The 18,329-nt window shown below is 39.0% G+C and overlaps 2 protein-coding genes across 4 annotated transcripts; both read left to right on the plus strand.

Moving 5' to 3' along the window:
• The first annotated feature begins 914 nt into the window (after positions 1 to 914).
• On the plus strand, positions 915 to 8,776 carry LOC103986868 (fimbrin-5). The gene is made up of 15 exons (XM_009404988.3): positions 915 to 1,113; positions 1,231 to 1,477; positions 1,585 to 1,755; positions 1,850 to 2,088; positions 2,347 to 2,518; positions 3,088 to 3,126; positions 3,358 to 3,426; positions 3,522 to 3,638; positions 4,609 to 4,820; positions 5,635 to 5,790; positions 5,862 to 6,061; positions 7,221 to 7,378; positions 7,455 to 7,551; positions 7,745 to 7,836; positions 8,125 to 8,776. Exons 2-15 carry the CDS (start codon positions 1,391 to 1,393, stop codon positions 8,347 to 8,349), a joined length of 2,034 nt encoding a protein of 677 aa, XP_009403263.2. The 5' UTR covers positions 915 to 1,113; positions 1,231 to 1,390; the 3' UTR covers positions 8,350 to 8,776.
• Positions 8,777 to 10,031: 1,255 nt separating this feature from the next.
• Positions 10,032 to 16,682, plus strand: LOC135581551 (probable WRKY transcription factor 34). Of its 3 annotated transcripts, none has more exons than XM_065111522.1 (6): positions 10,032 to 10,807; positions 10,896 to 11,392; positions 12,109 to 12,291; positions 14,586 to 15,391; positions 15,521 to 15,679; positions 15,858 to 16,682. In XM_065111522.1, exons 2-6 carry the CDS (start codon positions 10,952 to 10,954, stop codon positions 16,417 to 16,419), a joined length of 2,151 nt encoding a protein of 716 aa, XP_064967594.1. In that variant the 5' UTR covers positions 10,032 to 10,807; positions 10,896 to 10,951; the 3' UTR covers positions 16,420 to 16,682. The 3 variants fall into 3 exon arrangements, with proteins under 3 accessions (XP_064967594.1, XP_064967595.1, XP_064967596.1); XM_065111523.1 differs by having other exon boundaries at positions 10,032 to 10,405; XM_065111524.1 differs by having other exon boundaries at positions 10,032 to 10,320.
• Positions 16,683 to 18,329: the final 1,647 nt, after the last annotated feature.

The raw sequence follows: 18,329 nt of genomic DNA on the forward strand, positions 1-18,329 counted from the left end.
TAGGCGAGAGGTCTAAGTGAGCAGAGAATCCTCAAGAGTAAAAGATCATATCACATCTTAGTTGATTATCTTATAATCTCTCCCACGATTAGGAACCCAAATATTTGGTATCATAGCATCGATAATCTAACCTTAAGGATACATGAATTTCAAAAGAAGAGTTGTGATTAATAGACCTTGGCCTCCTAGAATAGTATATTAATTTTCATTGGGAGGTAAATTTTTTTCATCTTGGAAGAGTCGATATGAATCATAATACCACTACACCGTTATAACTATCCAAGGGGATATAGAAAACTCTGAGTCGTTACATTAGAGCCATACGAGCCTAATTGCCTATAAAGGACCTATCCTATATATATTTTTTATTTTATTATTAGATTGAAGTATAATTTGGGCATAGGACACATTTATATTGGGCTTGAGCTTGCATGGGTTTTCAAGGAGGAATGCTATACATAAACATGATTTGACGGGCGGTGGACGAAATCGGCAGCATCGTCAACAATAATCCAAGTTAGGGACGGAGCTGACGTGGTGCAACCTCGATTTGGGAGGTGAACTGCGTCCTGACCTCCACAGCTAAGCCACTCTACTTTTTCGGTGTATATATGTATGTATATATACGTATATATAAATATAAATATATATATATATATATATATATATATATATATATATATATATATATATATATATATATATATATTTCAGTCATGGTAGGGCCCGTAGGTCGCCTCGGACTCCGGGAGTCCGTGTATGTGAGGAAATAATTTTCCACCCGGAATTTTACCCATGTAGTTTACCGGTTCCATAAATAGCTGGAAGAGTAGAGGCAGGCGGGTCCCACAAGGTAATTTTGACAGGTATATGACGCGGAGGCTTAATTTCGTTCGATATACCTTTGGCATTCGGCAGGGCGATCGAAAGAGTCGGTGCCCCCCACCATCATTCCCCCGCCCCCGCGATTGCGGGAATCGCCAAGAACGACGACGACAAGGGAGGAGCGAAAGGAGGGACGAAAAAGTTGTGGCGTCTGCAGCGGTGATAAGAGAGACGAGGGACCGAGAAAGAAGGGAAGTTTTCGCTTTCTCGGCGTGAATCCCATCCCAGGTCGGCTTCCTCTCCGTCGACCTTCAATTTGGTTTTCTTGGGATGAAGGCGTCGCTTGCGTGGTTTCTTGATTCTTGGATTTTTCTTTAATGTTCTAATCGCGTTCGTTGTGGTCAGGAGTGGAGAAAGTTGCGATCTTTGGATCGGGAGGAGATAGTGTCTCTGAGGCCGGAGCTTGGTTTTGGGATTACCATCTGAACTTAGCAACAAGACGGGATCGAATTTTCATAGCTTAAGCGGCTAGAAATCCGGAGTAGGTGATTGATTTGGTAGGAAAATGTCAAATTTCGTCGGCGTTCTTGTCTCCGATCCCTGGCTCCAGAATCAGTTCACGCAGGTCGAGCTTCGAGGCCTTAAATCCAAAGTAAGAAATCCCTCACCAAATGTCATTGCCTTTTTTTTTTGGGATATGATTTTGGTTTTGATTCGAGGAATAAATTTCTTGTGTTGGGATGGTCTTGCATTGTCTAGTTTCTTTCCACCAAAAGGGAGTCAGGGCATGTGATTGTAGGAGATCTGCCCCCGTTGATGGGAAAGCTGAAGGGTCTCAAAGATGTGGTTACTGAGCAAGAGATTGCAGGCATTTTAGCCGAATCCTACGCTGAAACCTCGCATGAATTGGACTTCGAGTCATTCCTTCAGGTGAGGCTTACTTCCTTACCTTTGTTCATGTAATTTCTCTGGAAGAAAAGAGTAGAAGCTGGAACTGATGCACCATGGCCAATGAATTGTGCAGGCATATCTGAATCTGCAAGCTCGTGTGGCAGAAAAATCAGGTGAAATGAAGAACTCATCATCGTTCTTGAAGGCCACCACGACTACGCTCTTGCACACCATAAACGAATCTGAGAAGGCATCTTATGTGGCACACATCAACAGTTATCTTGGAGAAGACTCATTTTTAAGGAAATACCTTCCATTGGATCCTGCATCTAATGAACTTTTCAACCTTGTCAGAGATGGTGTTCTCCTATGGTATATATTACAAGGCCCTGATAAAATTTTGTTGATTATCGAGTGAACTAATTTGATCATGATTTAGTTGATTGAATTTCTCATATTTAAGCTAATATAATGCAATAAAATCAAGTAACTAAGATCGATACTATTGTGGCTGTACATCACAAATTTGCATATTCAGTGTTCACCTTCGTTAGGTAAAGGTAGTAAGAGATTTACTTAAACTTACATCCATTGTCTTTATTGATTGACACTTCTTTTTTCTGATTTTAGTAAATTGATCAACGTTGCGGTGCCGGGCACTATTGATGAGAGGGCGATCAATACAAAAGGAGTACTCAATCCATGGGAGCGAAATGAAAATCACACTCTTTGCCTCAACTCTGCGAAGGCTATTGGGTGCACTGTCGTCAATATTGGAACACAAGACTTGATTGAAGGGCGGGTAAGTCAAAAGGATAATGTCAGTCAGTATTTTTCCTAAAAATTGCAGTAGTTTGTGAAAAGGAAAAAGAAGAAGCTATTTTTGGTTTTTTTCTGATATGTTCATGTGTAAGTCTTTTCTTGATTGTCATATTATATAAGTGCACCATCTGTCTTGGACAAGGGGAACCTTACTGTTATGTTCCTCTTGTTTTTAGTGGTTAAATGTTGTGTAATGATTTTAGATGCCTATTTGCTTTTCTAATTTGTAGCTATATGTCCCAGAATGTAATATTAATGTTCTTTATAATTCCAATGTACTTTGAGATATAGCATACACAATTCAGTTTAAACTAATTACTTTTCATTACAAATATATGTATTAGTTCCTGCCTTCTTTTCTTTGGGAAATTCAGACAATGGTCCGCAGCGTTCTTTTTTCTTCCTTAATAAAACATCATTCTTTGTAAGATTCTTGCTTGTGACTTCCAATGATTGCATATTTACTTAAGTATCAGTTCACCTTTCTCTATTAGCAATTTCACTTTATTTTCCGTTTGTGAGAACTCAATAGTTTGAATTTCTATGCAGCCTCACTTGGTGCTTGGCTTGATATCTCAAATTATAAAGGTAAGCAACAGAACTTTTTTGCCTTTTTTGTATTTTTGAAGTGCTTTCATGTAATAGACATGGTACCTTAGAAAGGAAGAGTGTCGTGTTTCATTATTATTCATTATATTTTGCTGGCTTAGGTTGCTGGTTTTGCAGTAGCTTTCCTCCCTGAAAGGGGAAGCTAATTAGTCATTGTGACTTTTTCTATAGAGACATCAGTAATATCATTCTTTCTTGCCCTTTTATCAGATACAACTCTTGGCAGATCTGAACCTCAAGAAGACACCACAGCTGATTGAGTTGGTAGATGACAGCAAGGTTAAGAAAAACACTTTTTTTAATGTTTTTTTCTTTTTTAGATTTGGATGAATATGCTGGGTAACAACTTGCCATGTGCTGGTTTCATGTTACAGGACATGGAGGAATTAATGAGCTTGGGACCCGAGAAATTGTTACTAAAATGGATGAATTTTCATCTAAAGAAAGCAGGATACAAGAAAACTGTAACAAATTTTTCTTCTGATGTGAAGGTACAAACTAAAGTGGCCTTGAGCTCTTTTTTGTCGAAACTTTTTTTTTCTTTTAGATTTTAAAAATGATTTTAGCAACATGAGATCAATTATGGAGGCTTTCTCAGCATGCAAGTAGAGCTATGGTCATGTGTGTTCTCAACAGGAAATCTTCTTTTAAGACTAGGGTTTGATATATCATGTCTATTCTCTTTCTTCCATGTAATGATCATTGAGTGAAACTCATGTGTGGCTGGACCCTGTTGTAGGCTTAAGTCATCAGCAATGGGAATTACTTTATTTTACTTAAACAAATCATAAAGTTGCTGTAATCTTGTGGTTCTGTTTAAATTAGTTTCTTCTTGAAATTTTACCAGGCTAATAATATGAATGATGTTTTTGTTTTCACTAGGAGTAGAGGTCCCTCTCTATGGTATGATTGCACTGTATCTTAATACAGCTTATATATATTAAAAACATCTCTAGTGCTTCAGCACCAACTATTTTGTTAGTTGCGTGATGTTCAAGATTACATTGTCTAGAGATACATTTTTGCAACAGAATAATACATTATGCTTTGTGCAGTCCTACCATTTTAAGTTATAGGAAACCTATAAAGTCATCGTTCAGGCAGAAAATCAGTCGTAGGGGTAACAAGCATAAACAAGTATATCATATCATCATTTCTAGGACATAAATGAGCAGCACTTGGACTCATATCATAAACCATGGTTGCTGCTTCTAAGGTTCATGTGATCTTGCATCAATACCATTTGAATCATAGGTTTCTATTGATCATTCATTAGGCAAAAATAAGATGATTCTTTGAGTTACTTTTTGGATTGAGCATATTCTTCACTATATAAGTTCTCTGTCAGCTCTATCTGAGTAACTTGTTCTTTTCCTTATCAGTGATTCTTGACGTTCTATCATAGAGCCATTGTTTATCTATAATGCTGCTTTTCATTATCTCATGATGATTGTTTTACAGGATGGTGAGGCATATGCTTACCTTCTTAATGCTCTTGCACCTGAACATTCCAGCCCAGCTGTTTTGGATACTAAAGATCCCAATGAAAGGGCAAAAATAGTACTTGAACAAGCTGAAAAGCTGGATTGCAAACGGTATCTAAGTGAAAAAGACATTGTTGAAGGCTCTCCTAATCTGAACCTTGCATTTGTTGCTCAGATATTCCAGCATAGGTTAGAACTCACAGCTTTTCTTTCCTTGTGTCATACGTATTCACAGGCTGAAGTGCTAAACAAGATCCAGTAATCTAAGAAAAACAACAGAGTACTAAGCTTCTCTTGTGTGTTTTTTGAGCTTTGGTTGGCCTCATAAGATGGCCAGCTTTTATGGACTTTTCAGTATGTAGTCCAACTACTCCATGAAGCTCACTTTTCTCAAGACTCTTAATTTACATTCGTTCGAGGCATGCATAACATGAGAATGTGAAATGCTTTTAAAGAATGTGCGGCCAGCAAAGTGGGTTGCATTCTGAAATCTGTCTTTGTTTGCCTCCTAACATCCATCTTGTTGGTTGTAATTACAATGCTTATGGCGTATAACCCTGCAATCATTAATATTCTTGGATTAGGTTGTAGACTGTAAAAATCCTCTATTTTCAGTTCTTATATGCAATCATGTTCTTCAAAAGAATGTATCTCAGTTAAGTTGTAAAATCTTTTGAAATTTGCGTTGTATGAGTCTTTCCTTTCTTAATCATATCTATGTTTAATATCAGAAGAGACACAATGTTAGTGTATTTCTTTCTTTGTGTCACACCGTAAAATCATCACCAAATAATCATTGTTTGCCAAATTCAGATTGAATGAAGTCTTGTATAACATGTCTCTTTATTATTTGCCTGAACTACTTAAACTTGACCACTAAAGATGATAACTGCTCAACATACAGATTTCTTTCAGCTATATTTTTTGTTCCATCTATTGAGTTATTCTGTTTATTTCTTTGATGTAGGTTAGTTATAGTATCCTGATCATGTAATGTGTGCAGGAATGGTCTATCCACTGACACTAAGTCGATTTCCCTATCTCAAATGATGCCGGATGATATCCAAGTATCCAGAGATGAGAGAGCCTTTCGGTTATGGATTAACAGTCTTGGAATTGCTACATATGTTAATAATTTGTTTGAGGATGTCAGGAACGGGTAAGAACATTTTTAATTGATGAAATGGCTTATCTTTTAAGCTTCTGAAATGATAACAATGATATATGCAGATGGGTTCTTTTAGAAGTACTTGACAAAGTGTCTCCTGGATTAGTTAACTGGAAGCATGCAACTAAACCTCCAATTAAGATGCCATTTAGAAAAGTGGAAAATTGCAACCAAATTATAAAGATTGGCAAGGAGTTGAATTTTTCGCTTATAAATGTTGCTGGCAATGACATTGTCCAAGGAAATAAGAAGCTCATTCTTGGTGAGTTTGTTTCACTTTAGTATCTTTTGGATTGTCCTTTGTGCCTTTGCACCTTTACTGAAATTCATATCTAAATTTTCATCTGTAACATTAGTATTACTTCTGATTTTTCCCCTGTTCATATTATATTTCTGGATAATTGTCACGCCTTTACCGAACTACAACACCTTTAAAGAACTACTGAGTAAATATTCCTTCTTGACAACCTTGTTGTTTTGCACATATGACAAGCACATAAAAACTCATGCAAATACTTGTAAATACTTGAACTTTAGTAGTCCAATATGGACTGACGTATTTCCTTATCAATGGGAAATTTTCTGGTGATGGTGGAATAGATTCTTCTATCAGCAATGAATTCTTTGTTTTTGAATTTTGGCTGCACAGATCAACAGTTCTCTTTAGCATGCTGTACTAGGAAGCCTAACTAAGATGACTGATCAAAGGATTTAATTCTTGTTTCTCTTAATTGCGAAGTCACTTGAATTGCTATATAAGCTTTTTGTATCTTGTAAACTTGAGAATATTTAAAACTGATGTATACGAGCTAGATGAGAATGCAATAAATAGGTTATCATGTAGAGATTTTCATTTCAGGTATGCTAGCCTAATATGGCCATATACTGAACATGCTTATACGTCGTAGACATGGAACATGAGATTTTTATATTCAAGTATTGTTCATGCTACATTCTGATTAGTTAAATCTTGCTGAGCTTATCTTGACATCCATATGACCTTTTTTCAAAGTAAATCATTGCCATTATATGTTGTCTCAAATAAAGCAGCTATCATAATATTTCATCAGTCAATTGTCTTATTTAGGTTTCATCGCCTCTCAGGTAGGTTTTTGGCATGCCATTTGTTGCATTTGCTTTCAAGTTGGTTTTTTACTTTTAAATTGCTGTCAAATAGCTCCATGGAAGTGGTATATGCTGGTTCTTAAACTATATGAACCATATTCATCTAGTAGTATCAATTGTTTATATGGGAAACATTTTCCAACTCTCAGATAACCAATTATGTTGTGTGAAAATTTTTGATGTGCTTTTGATTAGTTTGATTTAACTTGCTTCAATTACTGTTGTTCCTGAGTTTTAAAGACAGATACTGAATATTTGATGAACATTGTATGACAACTACCACTTGATTTCTTCAGCTTATTTGTGGCAGTTGATGAGATTCAATATTCTTAAACTTTTAAAGAACTTGAGATATCACTCCCAAGGAAAAGAGATATCAGATGTTGATATTCTAAATTGGGCCAATAGCAAGGTGAAGGGTTCAGCCAGAACACCTCAAATGGAGAGTTTCAAGGTATGCTCACCCCATCTCTACTAATTCAGCAGTCAAATTCTCATGTTCTCCAAATTATTTTGTTTTGCCCTTACAGGATAAGAACTTGTCATATGGAATATTTTTACTCGAGCTTCTTAGTGCTGTAAAACCAAGGACTGTAAATTGGAAGCTTGTTACAACGGGTGAAAGTGGTATGCTCTTTAGTCAAATAATTATCCAATATTTTCTTTTTATCTGCAAAAGGAATTTGTATTCATCTTGTGTGGTGAGTGAATATGAGAGGAAAAAAGAGTACATAATTGGAATATTTTTTTACCCTTAATTTTTGCAGTTCCAGCTGCCCATATCCTGACTAGCTTACTATATAACATTAAATGGATGCAGATGAAGAGAAGAAGTTGAATGCCACATATATCATCACTGTTGCGAGAAAGCTTGGCTGCTCTGTCTTTTTGTTGCCTGAGGATATCATAGAGGTAGAAATAGTACAACTTCAATTTTCCAGTGATACATGTTCACTAGTATGGCTTTACATGCAAATTCCAGTAAATGATTAGAAGCAAATTGCATAATGTGTCGGTGGTAGTTATGTGTCTCTCGTTAAGGACCATAACAGGCCACTTGTAGTTATGTTACATTCCAATAATTGTTGATTTCAATTATTATTTGGATTACTGTTTTCCTCTCATTTAGAACCAAGGATATGCAGTTTTCTAAATAATCTTATCCACATGCTGAACATTTATGTTGTGTCCTTATGACAGGTAAACCAGAAGATGATTCTTACTCTTACTGCCAGTATCATGTATTGGAGTCTGCAGCAAACTGGAGAAAACTTTGAACCATCAGAAGAGGATTCTGTATCACAGACAGCCCCATCTGACGGAGATGGAAGTGCTGTTGCAGAGAGCATTTCTGACTTGGCAATCGATGATGCTGCTTCAGATACATCCCAGTCAGAAAATGGCAATTCGACTATTGGGGGATGACCCGGAGATCTAGTTCACCGAATGAATTATCAAGCAAAAGAGGAAAACATGCATATGGAAGTTTCATTAGAAAATATTTTATACATTTGTGCTGCGATATAGTAGGATGCCTTCTTGTTTTTGTGGAGAAAAATTACATCTACAGTAGAATACAGGTGTCATTCTTTTTTTCCATATATTATTTGGGTGATAAGGATGAAGGACGGTCAACAAATTGCTTCAATGTGTTTTGTTCCTACAGTAGTTATTCTTTGACAATTTGTTCAAATAATTGAAGGGATAGGATTTCATATTTTTTGGGCCCGTTTATCGACGACATGTAATATCTCCTATAAGATGGTGTCTATTTGTGGTTTAGTTTGTAAACATATTTTCCATCAGAAGACATTAGCATACAATGTATTACATTCTGGAGATTAATACTGAATGCATGTGGCACATGTGAGCTACTTAAAAAAGTATCAGATGCCCTTTTATACATGGCAAGAGAAATGCTGCCATCATCATCACACCAAATAAATGGCATGATCTCTTGGAAGAATGTCATATATTAGTTTCAAGAACAATGAGTGGATTTCTTTTGTTGTCCTATGGAAGTTGTGCCCTGTAAGTTCTGAGTTGTTAATCAAGTATGGTTTGTTTCTTCTCTTAGCTCCCCAACTGACTTTTCTTGTCTTTGTTTCTGTCCTTCTCATAATTTTTCATTTTTGTATTAATATTTAACATTTAATATTTGTTAGTATGTTAGGAATCAAACTAGAGTTGGTTCCAAGGGGGTGGAACCGGAATCGAATCGAATCGAACCGTAACGATGCTGGTTTGAATTTTGGTTTGGTTCTTTGTCTCAAACCGAATCAATTTTGATTGGTTCGAATTTTGGTTTTGAGACGGTCCGGTTCTTGTTTCGAGCCGAACCGCCGTCGAGTTCGTGAGTTAGTGAGGCCATGGGATGATGACATGAGATGGCGTCGTGGAATTTGATGACATGAGCACATGGGCATCGTCCACAGGATCAAGATTCGCTGTGCTGGGGTCGAGATAATGATGCCTCCACTGTTCGTTAATTCCATATCATGATCGAGACGCGACAGTTAGGTCGATCGTCGGCGAGCGAGTTTGCAGCTTAAAACACGTAAGCTTTGTGACGAAGCAACCTTCGCAACCCCAAAACAAAACCGGTCAATGGGTCGAAGACACGCTCGTCATCGGTCTTCATCGATTGAAATGGACCGCGTGGGGATTTGCTGTTGCGTGAATCCAACAGGGAACAGGCTTTCCTCTGCAGTGGCATCGCGAGTGCCAACAGGCGTGTAGCGAAACCTGGATCCTGTCTCGGTCATGACATCCTATGGATCCGTTCCCCTCTCCTTCGACGGATGGACGGCTGTTGCTCGACCACGTGACATCGCCTCCACATGCACGGCTCCGTTCCCGACGCCCTTCCCACCTCCCATCATCGAATAAAAAATCACGACCCGCACAAATCCCAAAGCGTAGTGTAATTTATACTTAACCCCCTAATAAAGTCGAAAACTTTATACATACCCTCAATCACAGTAGCCATATCCACCTTTGGCCTTTTGACATAATCCAATATACACCCCTGTCGACCCGAAACTTTCATATATGCCCCTCGCAAGGATATGAAGTGAGAGAAAAAGACATGCATATGAAATTAGACGAAAAAGCAACAGGAAAACGGGAAACAAGAAGGGGGAGGGAGCAGCAGAAAAGATAGGGCGGAGGAGGAGGATAAGAACGAGCTCGCCACTGAATGCTTCTCTCTCTCTCTCTCGCTCTCTCGAATCCTTCCTATTTCTCGTCTCTATCTCGGTCAAACCGCTCTCTGGGGCTGGGTATCTCTTTGTGTCCGTTCTAGAAGAAGTAAAAAGAAGAGATTGCTGCAGGAATTTTTTGATTTCCCAACAGAAGAAAGGACGGAAGAAGGAAAGATCTCATGTTTTGTGTCAGGTCTTTGTCCCCTCTCTGCTGCTTCTCTTCTTCTGTTTCTGTGGATTTAAGAGACTGACCGAGCTCAGAGGAGTGGCCGTCGATGGTTGGTTCCGACGCCTTCTGTACCTCCCCGTGTTGATGTGGTTGGGTTCATCCCGTTTGCTCGGGTTGCTGTTTTTCTAGTGAAAATGGCATTTCCCTCTCTCTTCTGATAGCTTCATGCGGTGATTGATTCGGATTTGCTCCATTTCCCTCAAAGTTCGGAACTTTTCTGCTGCTACCATCTTCGTCTCGTATAGTCTTGGCCCTTTAGGGTTCTTTTATGTTCTAATTGACCTTTACTTTGATATATTCTCCGGATTTTTGGAAGATCTGGCTCGCTGGGTTGATCATGTCGTACATCTAATTTTTGGTAGTTTGAACTTTTGGGTTGATCATCGTTTGTCCTTCGTGGGATTCTCGAGGAATCTTCAAAATCGGATTTTGATCTGAGGTGGAACCCAAGGTGGGCATTGATCGTTGCTTGCGCATTGAAACAATCTTCTGCGATTTGGTTTCAACTTTGTTGGACCTTCCGTGGTTTGTCTTTGCAGATCTGACAGGACTTACTATCTGTATCGGGAGCAGAATTGAATCGATCACTGGTGGGATGGACGACAAGACCGCCATGATGGAGGACTGGACGCTTCCGAATCCCAGCCCAAGAACCTTAATCTCAAACCTTTTGAATGAGGAGTTCGGTTCCAGATCATTCTCGGATTTGTTATCAGGGAAGGAAAATGAGACGCCTCCAAATGCACCGGAGACGGAAAAGGTGGATAGGGTTACAAAAGTGGAGGGGGGTGAGGCATCAAATGATCACCCGCTGGAACCAAATTGGTCTGGAGCTCATAAATTGAACTCGCATGGAGGACTTGCTGAGAGGATGGCTGCTAGTGGGTTTAATGTGCCGAAGCTCAATACTGCTTGCATCGGACAAGCTAACATGGATTCATCATCCTCAGGTGTCCGGTCTCCATATCTGACAATTCCACCGGGTCTAAGCCCTACAACATTGTTGGAGTCTCCGGTTTTTCTCTGTAATTCTTTGGTATGACTTCTTACCCAAAATTATCAGTTTGTGTAACAGTAGGCTTTTCACAAGATATGATTCAGAAGTAAACAAGTAGCTGCAATTTAGGATATTATGCTTCGGATGTTGGTTTTTTTTGCTTATTGTGCTGTCAATGTGTTAGCAAGTTTTGCAACATCCTAGGTTGAAACCCAAAGTTCTATTGAACAAGGAGGCTTTTTGCATTGCCTTTGGCATAAACCTAGACTATTTGAGTTTCTTGGCTATGATAACATGGAACAAGTATCCTTAAATGTTTTGGGAATTTCAGGGAACATAGACCTACCTTCTTGGTGTTTTAGTTTAGTTTTATTTTACTTATTTTTTCACCTTCTGAGAATGTACCACATACTACCATTGCATGCCAAGCATAACACAATGACAGGGGATCGAGATGGCTGTGGGATGTGCATCATGAAGGTAGCCAATTCAAGACTTTTTCAAGATAGTTATGTTTATATTATACTTGACTAAACTCCAAAAACAAATTCAATCTTTGTGATTAGTTGCAGAAATTCCAGAATATCTTATGTCATTGAGGATGAAATATGGTGCCATGAATGTAAATTTACTTTTGAAAGCCAGTTAGATATTTAATCATTAAATTGAAAAAAAGGGTAATATAGTCACTTATTATCATCTGAATATCTTTATATGATAATGCCCAACCTATTTTTATTGATCAATTTCTTTAGGTTCAACCATCTCCCACCACAGGCAAGTTTCTTTTTGCTCGGAACAATAACACAGGCCCACTGTCAGTGTCAGTCTCAGCAGCTTCTATTAAACGTGATGACCTACTTGAAGATGTTCCTGAAGCATTTGCTTTCAAGCCCCCCTTGGAATCACACTCATTTTATTCAAGTTCTGAAATGAAGGTAACTCCACTTTATCTGCATTCTATTGAAATGCATATTGAGGTCATAATAAAGAACCATTAATCCATGTAAAGTCATATTAATGCTGATGATCAAGGCTTATATGTTATCTGAAAGCAATGCAGGTCCTGGTTTGTTATCTGTACATGTCTCTTTCTGACAAAAAAGTTAGCATAAGGGTAACAATTCACAATTGAGGATGACCTGTAGCTTGTGCTTACTTTTTGACATCTTTATTGAAATAATGTATTCAGGAGTCTGTATTGTGGCCCATAACTCAATGACTTCGAAAAGTATAAGATTATCTTTCATGTAATTCTAGTCTTTTTGTCTTGGTTGGACTTCCAGAGCCACTGGGCAAGGTCCAATTTTGATGGGTTTACTACAGGTAACCTTGTTGAAGTTGGAAAGTACAAAACAATGGGACTTTTTCAGAAACTGGATGCAGTTACAGAATGAAAACTTGAATCTAATGGATAACTGCGGAGCTCAAGAATTAATGTATATTCGAATCATATTTGTGCCGACCTATAGCTCCTTCTCTGGATGTCTTCTAGGAAATATTGTGAATTATTTGATGTCACCCACAAATCCCCGTCAAATTTTTCGTTCCAGCCTAATTAAAGACATTCTTTGCCAAGAAACCCTAGTAACTATCTTATCATGAATTAAATGGAGAAAATATTTTGATATGGTTAATTATCTTACACAAGAGTGTTTTTAAATTGAGATTATATAAAGTTGTAGTTGGAAAATTAACCACATTTGATGGAGAAACATGACATACAGAAGCAACCATGTCTATATTGGTGGCCAACAAGGGAAATGTGTTAGTGGCTAGTGAAATAATCACAAAAGATTTATGAAAAGCATATTAAAATTTTGGAGAAATTAGGACAAAATATGATCTTTGGTTCATATCATTCTATATGGACAAATAAGAGGAGTATAACTCGAGAAGACAATCTTTAGGCAACATCTATACTTGCTTAAATTTAGTTAAGGAATATCAATTCATAGGCTTTATATAAAATGTTAACCTTTAAGTTTTCTCCATGCGTTGATTTTGCACTGAAATATCAGGTTAAAGGTAAGCTTTCACTTCATTGGACATGAATGCCATTTGTTATAAAAAATATTATAATTTCGTACCATACCAGAGTATTGAGTTTAGCTCGGTACGGTGCAGTATACCGAGTAGTATGTTTTGGTGTATCGTTCGGTATATATATATATATATATATAGGCAGATGAGGAGAAGAAACCTCGACGTCGCCTCGTTTTTCTGCCCGCTTGGGGAGAAGAAATTGAGGATTCCTTCTCACCGCGTAAAAAAAGGCGACGGGTGTCGCCTCATTTCTTCTGCCCGCATGGGGGGAAGAAACATTGCCTTAACAACGCTCATTTTCTTCTCCCGACAACATCGCTGAGGCTTCGTCTCCCTGCGCAGATGAGGAGAAGTCGCCAACAACGTTGCGGCCTCGTTGTCTTAGACGAGGAGGCGACATCTCATCTGCGGCGTCCGGCAAGGGAGGGCGGCGTCGGATCTCCAGTTTCTCCCTTTTCTTCTTTCTCTTCTTTCTTCTCCCTCGACTAATACCACTCGGTAGTGGACTATGATGATTGAAATCGATCGTCACCGACCGATTTAGGGTGGTAACGGGGTGGAAACAGCCCCAATCGATAGTACCACCCGTTCGCATACCGGTCTACTAGCGGACTGGTACGTGCTGCCTGGTACCAATGGTATTATTCGAAATTAAATCCTTGTTAGGATGTAAGTTCATTCATCCCTGTGTGGGAAAAACTGCAGACCTTTTATCTATTATGATTTTTCCTGTTGCTTTTTTTTTTGTCATGTTGTTATTTGTCTTCTTAGGAATTTTGTGCATTTGTCTCTCCCTTTTATTTTGTTCTGTAATGCTAATAAATTGGTCAATCTCATTTCTTTTGCTTGAGATTTGTATGGCAGGTTAACATATGAAATATTCATCTTAATATATCTGGACATACTATCTGATCAAATCTTCATTTAAATTGATGGAATGTCGGTGCTAGCAAGTTTTTGAAGCTCCGATTAAGTGTTGTTCGCAATGCCCCTTAGAAACTATGTTTGCTTCTGGTCTTTCCTTTGCTATATACTGCTTTTGATGCTTGCGCATGTGTAGGCTATAAAATTGAGTAGATCAGCAGGACTAACATTACTGTGAAAAATTGCATGATATCCATGATAACCAAAGTCTACAAAGATTTTTGTTCCCAACAGATCTTGACTGATAATTTATGAACCATAGGTTGCTCCAGACTTTGGTCAGCCACAAACATTATCAAGTATGAGAGTATCAATTCAATCGGGCGACTCTAAAGAAATGGGAACTACAGAAGCTGGCACTACGCATGTCCTAAACCAACAAGAATTCAACCTTCAGGAGAGTAAAGATGCTATACCTGATTCCTTCATGAGTAGCGACCGTTCTCTGCCCCTTGATGAACAACAGGAAGGAGACAGAGACCTTAGAGGAGAGCTATCATCTGTGGCTGTTGGTGCCCCAGCAGAGGATGGTTACAATTGGAGGAAGTATGGACAGAAACAGGTCAAGGGTAGTGAGTACCCTAGAAGTTATTACAAATGCACTCATCTAAACTGTCAGGTAAAGAAAAAGGTGGAACGCTCTCAAGAGGGTCACTTCACAGAGATTATCTACAAGGGTGAACACAATCATCCCAAGCCTCCTCCAAATCGCCGATCTGGTGTTTTGTTGTCCAACCCATTTAATGATGCAGAAATTGATGGTTCTGATCAACCTGGATCACAAATGACTACTGATAGCAAGCCCATGTGGGTGGGTAGAAACATGGGGAATGAAGGACACGATTGGCAGGGTGACCTGGAGGCTACGTCATCTGCCCATGTCACTGCTGAATGTTGTGACCCCTCAGCTGCCGTGCAACGGAGACCAGATGGACCACGTTTATCCTCAGATGCTATAGATGTTTCATCCACAATGTCCAGTGGTGAAGATGAGGATGACCAGGCCACCCATGGCAGTGTATCACTGGGCTGTGATGGTGAGGGAGATGAGACCGAATCGAAAAGACCGTAAGCATTTGTTCTTTTTTAAAATGAACTTTTTGTCGCTAAACTTGAGCGAAATTTCTCAATTGAGCTGTATTTAACCACATACTTTCCTTTTTTAATATACGGTGACTTGGATATGTTCTATTTCAGGAAGCTAGACACCAGTGCTATTGAGATGAATGCAGCTTCCAGGGCAGTTCGTGAACCAAGGGTTGTGGTTCAGACAACCAGTGAGGTTGATATCCTTGATGATGGGTATCGTTGGCGCAAATATGGACAGAAGGTGGTCAAAGGAAATCCAAATCCAAGGTATCATTTTGAACTGTATCACAATGATTTTGCAGAATGGTGGTGCAAATCTGATTGTGGAAACTACACAAATTTCAAACTTTATCCTTGCTAGATCCACTTGTGCATATTTGGCCATTTATTGAAAGAGAATTTTGAAACTTCCCCTGAATGATTCTTTTTTCTTGTGTGTTTGCAGAAGCTATTATAAGTGCACACATCCAGGTTGTAATGTTCGAAAACATGTAGAGAGGGCAGCACATGATCTGAAGTCAGTCATCACAACGTATGAGGGCAAACACAACCACGATGTCCCTGCTGCAAGAAATAGTGGTCACCCCAGCTCTTCTCCTTCCAATACCACATCAAATGCAGGACCTCAACCTCATGGCCTGCTTCCAAGAGCAGAATCGACCCAAGGTGGTTTGGTGAGGTTTGAAGGCCATGCACCTCTTGGCACATTTGGCCTCCCTGGAATGGAGCAGCTTAGACCACCAACCAGCTTCTCTTTTGCGATGGGCCAACCGGGCCTAATGAACCTCGCCATGGCTGGCTTTGGTCCTCTAGCTCCGACGAAGATGTCAGTTCCCCCTTCAGTTCACTCGTATATAGGGCATGGCCCGCCTGTTGAAGGACTCATGATACCCAAAGGAGAGCCCAACGAGGAACCAATGCCAGAGACGAGGCTGCCCATGCTAAATGGAGGTCCAGTGTACCATCAGATGACAATGAACGGCGTGCCTCTAAGACCCCAGCTGTAAATAACACTATAGGAAAAATAGATGTTATGCATACCTGAGAAGAAAATTTTGCTTTTGCTCTTGTCCCTTCCAGTTATAGAATGCAAACAGTTTCTGCTTTCATCTTCAGCAGGACCATAAAAAATAATGTCTAAATTAGCGAGACAGTTCTCGTGTTTGTATCAAGTGTTGTGCCAAAGAATGTGACTCAGGAACTGGGTTTGTGGATGTGTATCTCTGATTTAATTCCTTTGAGAACATGAATGTAAAGCATATATTGTATCTTTTATAGAGCTTGACATGTGGTTAAAAAAAAAGCCAACTTCATTTACATTACTCCAGATTGTTTTTTCAGTCTCTGGAGGACTGGCAACATGTGAATCTATGTGTACTGTCATTAAAATCATGTAAATTTTCTCCAAGTTTGTTAAAGTAGGTTGGCAGCAGTAGGAAGTCTCTCAAAGTGAACTCCAATTTGCAAGCTCTGCCAAGGTTCCAGATGTACACTTCTGTCAAATGACACATCTGTAATCAGACTTGGAAGAGCATTTTTCCTTCTTGTCCAGTTTTCTTTGGCATCAAAATGAGACACACTAATTTAAGAGAGAGAGAGAGAATGAAGAAAATTGATTGCAATTTTAGAGGAAAACCCTTCCAACAAGCTTCCAGGGGATTCTTCAGCAAAATAAGTTGTAAGTTATCCACAGATCAAAGGTGTTATAAACTTTCGCATTCTGTGATGAGACATTAAAGGATCATGCAGTAAGACTTTTTACCTCAGGTCCTCCGTAATTGACACATACAATGTACCGTTCAATACGAACGGTATATACCTATCCGATAGAGCATGATGGTATATTGATATTAGTTAGCTCGATATGTATTATATCGATAACTGATCGATATATCGGTACAGACCGATAATGCTAATCATGACAGTTATTATAAAATCAAATATCTACATGATGAGGGACTATTGATGCTGGAGTTGTTTGGCAATTGGATTGCGCCCAGCATGGAGACAAAGAACAATAAAAAAAAAAGAGTATTAATTTCAACTACTCAAGGAAGGGCACATGGATCCTCTTCACTCATCAGCTTTACACCCTCTTAAATCATCAAACCTATCTCTCTCTGAATGGAGAGCTAAGTGCGTGTATATTAACTCTCATCCGACCTCATAACGGCATGGATTATACATTAGGCTGTTCATTGTATCCGTGAGGAATTGGATCCTACTAAATGACTCTCAAACTAATTCTTCCTTCTTATTAGTTTATACACCCAAATCCTTAGTTTTTTCTTTCTGCCTTTAGCTTATTTCCTCTAATTCTGCCCACTAAAAATGAGTTACATAAGCCTATCTGTGTATTATCGATTTCCTTTTTTTCTCTTTCTCTCTTTTCTTCCTCTCCTCTCTATTTCTCTCACCAAAAAACACAGACAATATTGGTTGCATATCCTATTTGTATATAACCTCAATGATCATGAACAAGCAGTGTCATAGGATACGATGATGGTAGCTCAGCAGTGAGCTTGGATTAGGGTTACATGGTTTGGGGTGTGAGCACTGGCAGCTTCCATGGCCATCAGAGTTCTGCTCAAACCCCACACAGTACTGCATCACAACATGCAACCCAACCACCACAAAGGCCACCAGAAGCACCACTGCTGCCGCCACCATAACCACCACCACTGTCACTGCCTCCACCACAACCTCCATAAGGAAGCTATCTATCGCCGCCACCATGGTCAGCAATAGCTCCCCTATGCAATAACCTCTAACCCTATCTATCTATCCTTTTTCTTTTTTTCTCTATAAAGGGTAAGTGACAAATATAATATTTGAGCCGAAGAACCTTATGATATACTGTCAAACAGCAGCCCTATCGATCTATCTTTGCTTGTGCTATTACTAAAGGGATCATAAA

The sequence above is a fragment of the Musa acuminata genome, chromosome BXJ2-6 (genome assembly GCF_036884655.1).
Source record: "Musa acuminata AAA Group cultivar baxijiao chromosome BXJ2-6, Cavendish_Baxijiao_AAA, whole genome shotgun sequence".
In the NCBI taxonomy this organism is placed as follows: Eukaryota; Viridiplantae; Streptophyta; class Magnoliopsida; order Zingiberales; family Musaceae; genus Musa; species Musa acuminata.

What these genes read in the sequence shown, in the direction of transcription:
- LOC103986868 (XM_009404988.3), top strand. Translation starts at nt 1,391, where the DNA reads ATGTCAAATTTCGTCGGCGTTCTTGTCTCCGATCCCTGGCTCCAGAAT. An exon ending in ACTTCGAGTCATTCCTTCAG is followed by an intron (nt 1,756 to 1,849) that starts GTGAGGCTTACT and finishes TGAATTGTGCAG; the next exon opens with GCATATCTGAATCTGCAAGC. An exon ending in TGATATCTCAAATTATAAAG is followed by an intron (nt 3,127 to 3,357) that starts GTAAGCAACAGA and finishes CCCTTTTATCAG; the next exon opens with ATACAACTCTTGGCAGATCT.
- LOC135581551 (XM_065111522.1), top strand. Translation starts at nt 10,952, where the DNA reads ATGGACGACAAGACCGCCATGATGGAGGACTGGACGCTTCCGAATCCC. An exon ending in GAGACCGAATCGAAAAGACC is followed by an intron (nt 15,392 to 15,520) that starts GTAAGCATTTGT and finishes GTTCTATTTCAG; the next exon opens with GAAGCTAGACACCAGTGCTA. An exon ending in AAAGGAAATCCAAATCCAAG is followed by an intron (nt 15,680 to 15,857) that starts GTATCATTTTGA and finishes GTGTGTTTGCAG; the next exon opens with AAGCTATTATAAGTGCACAC.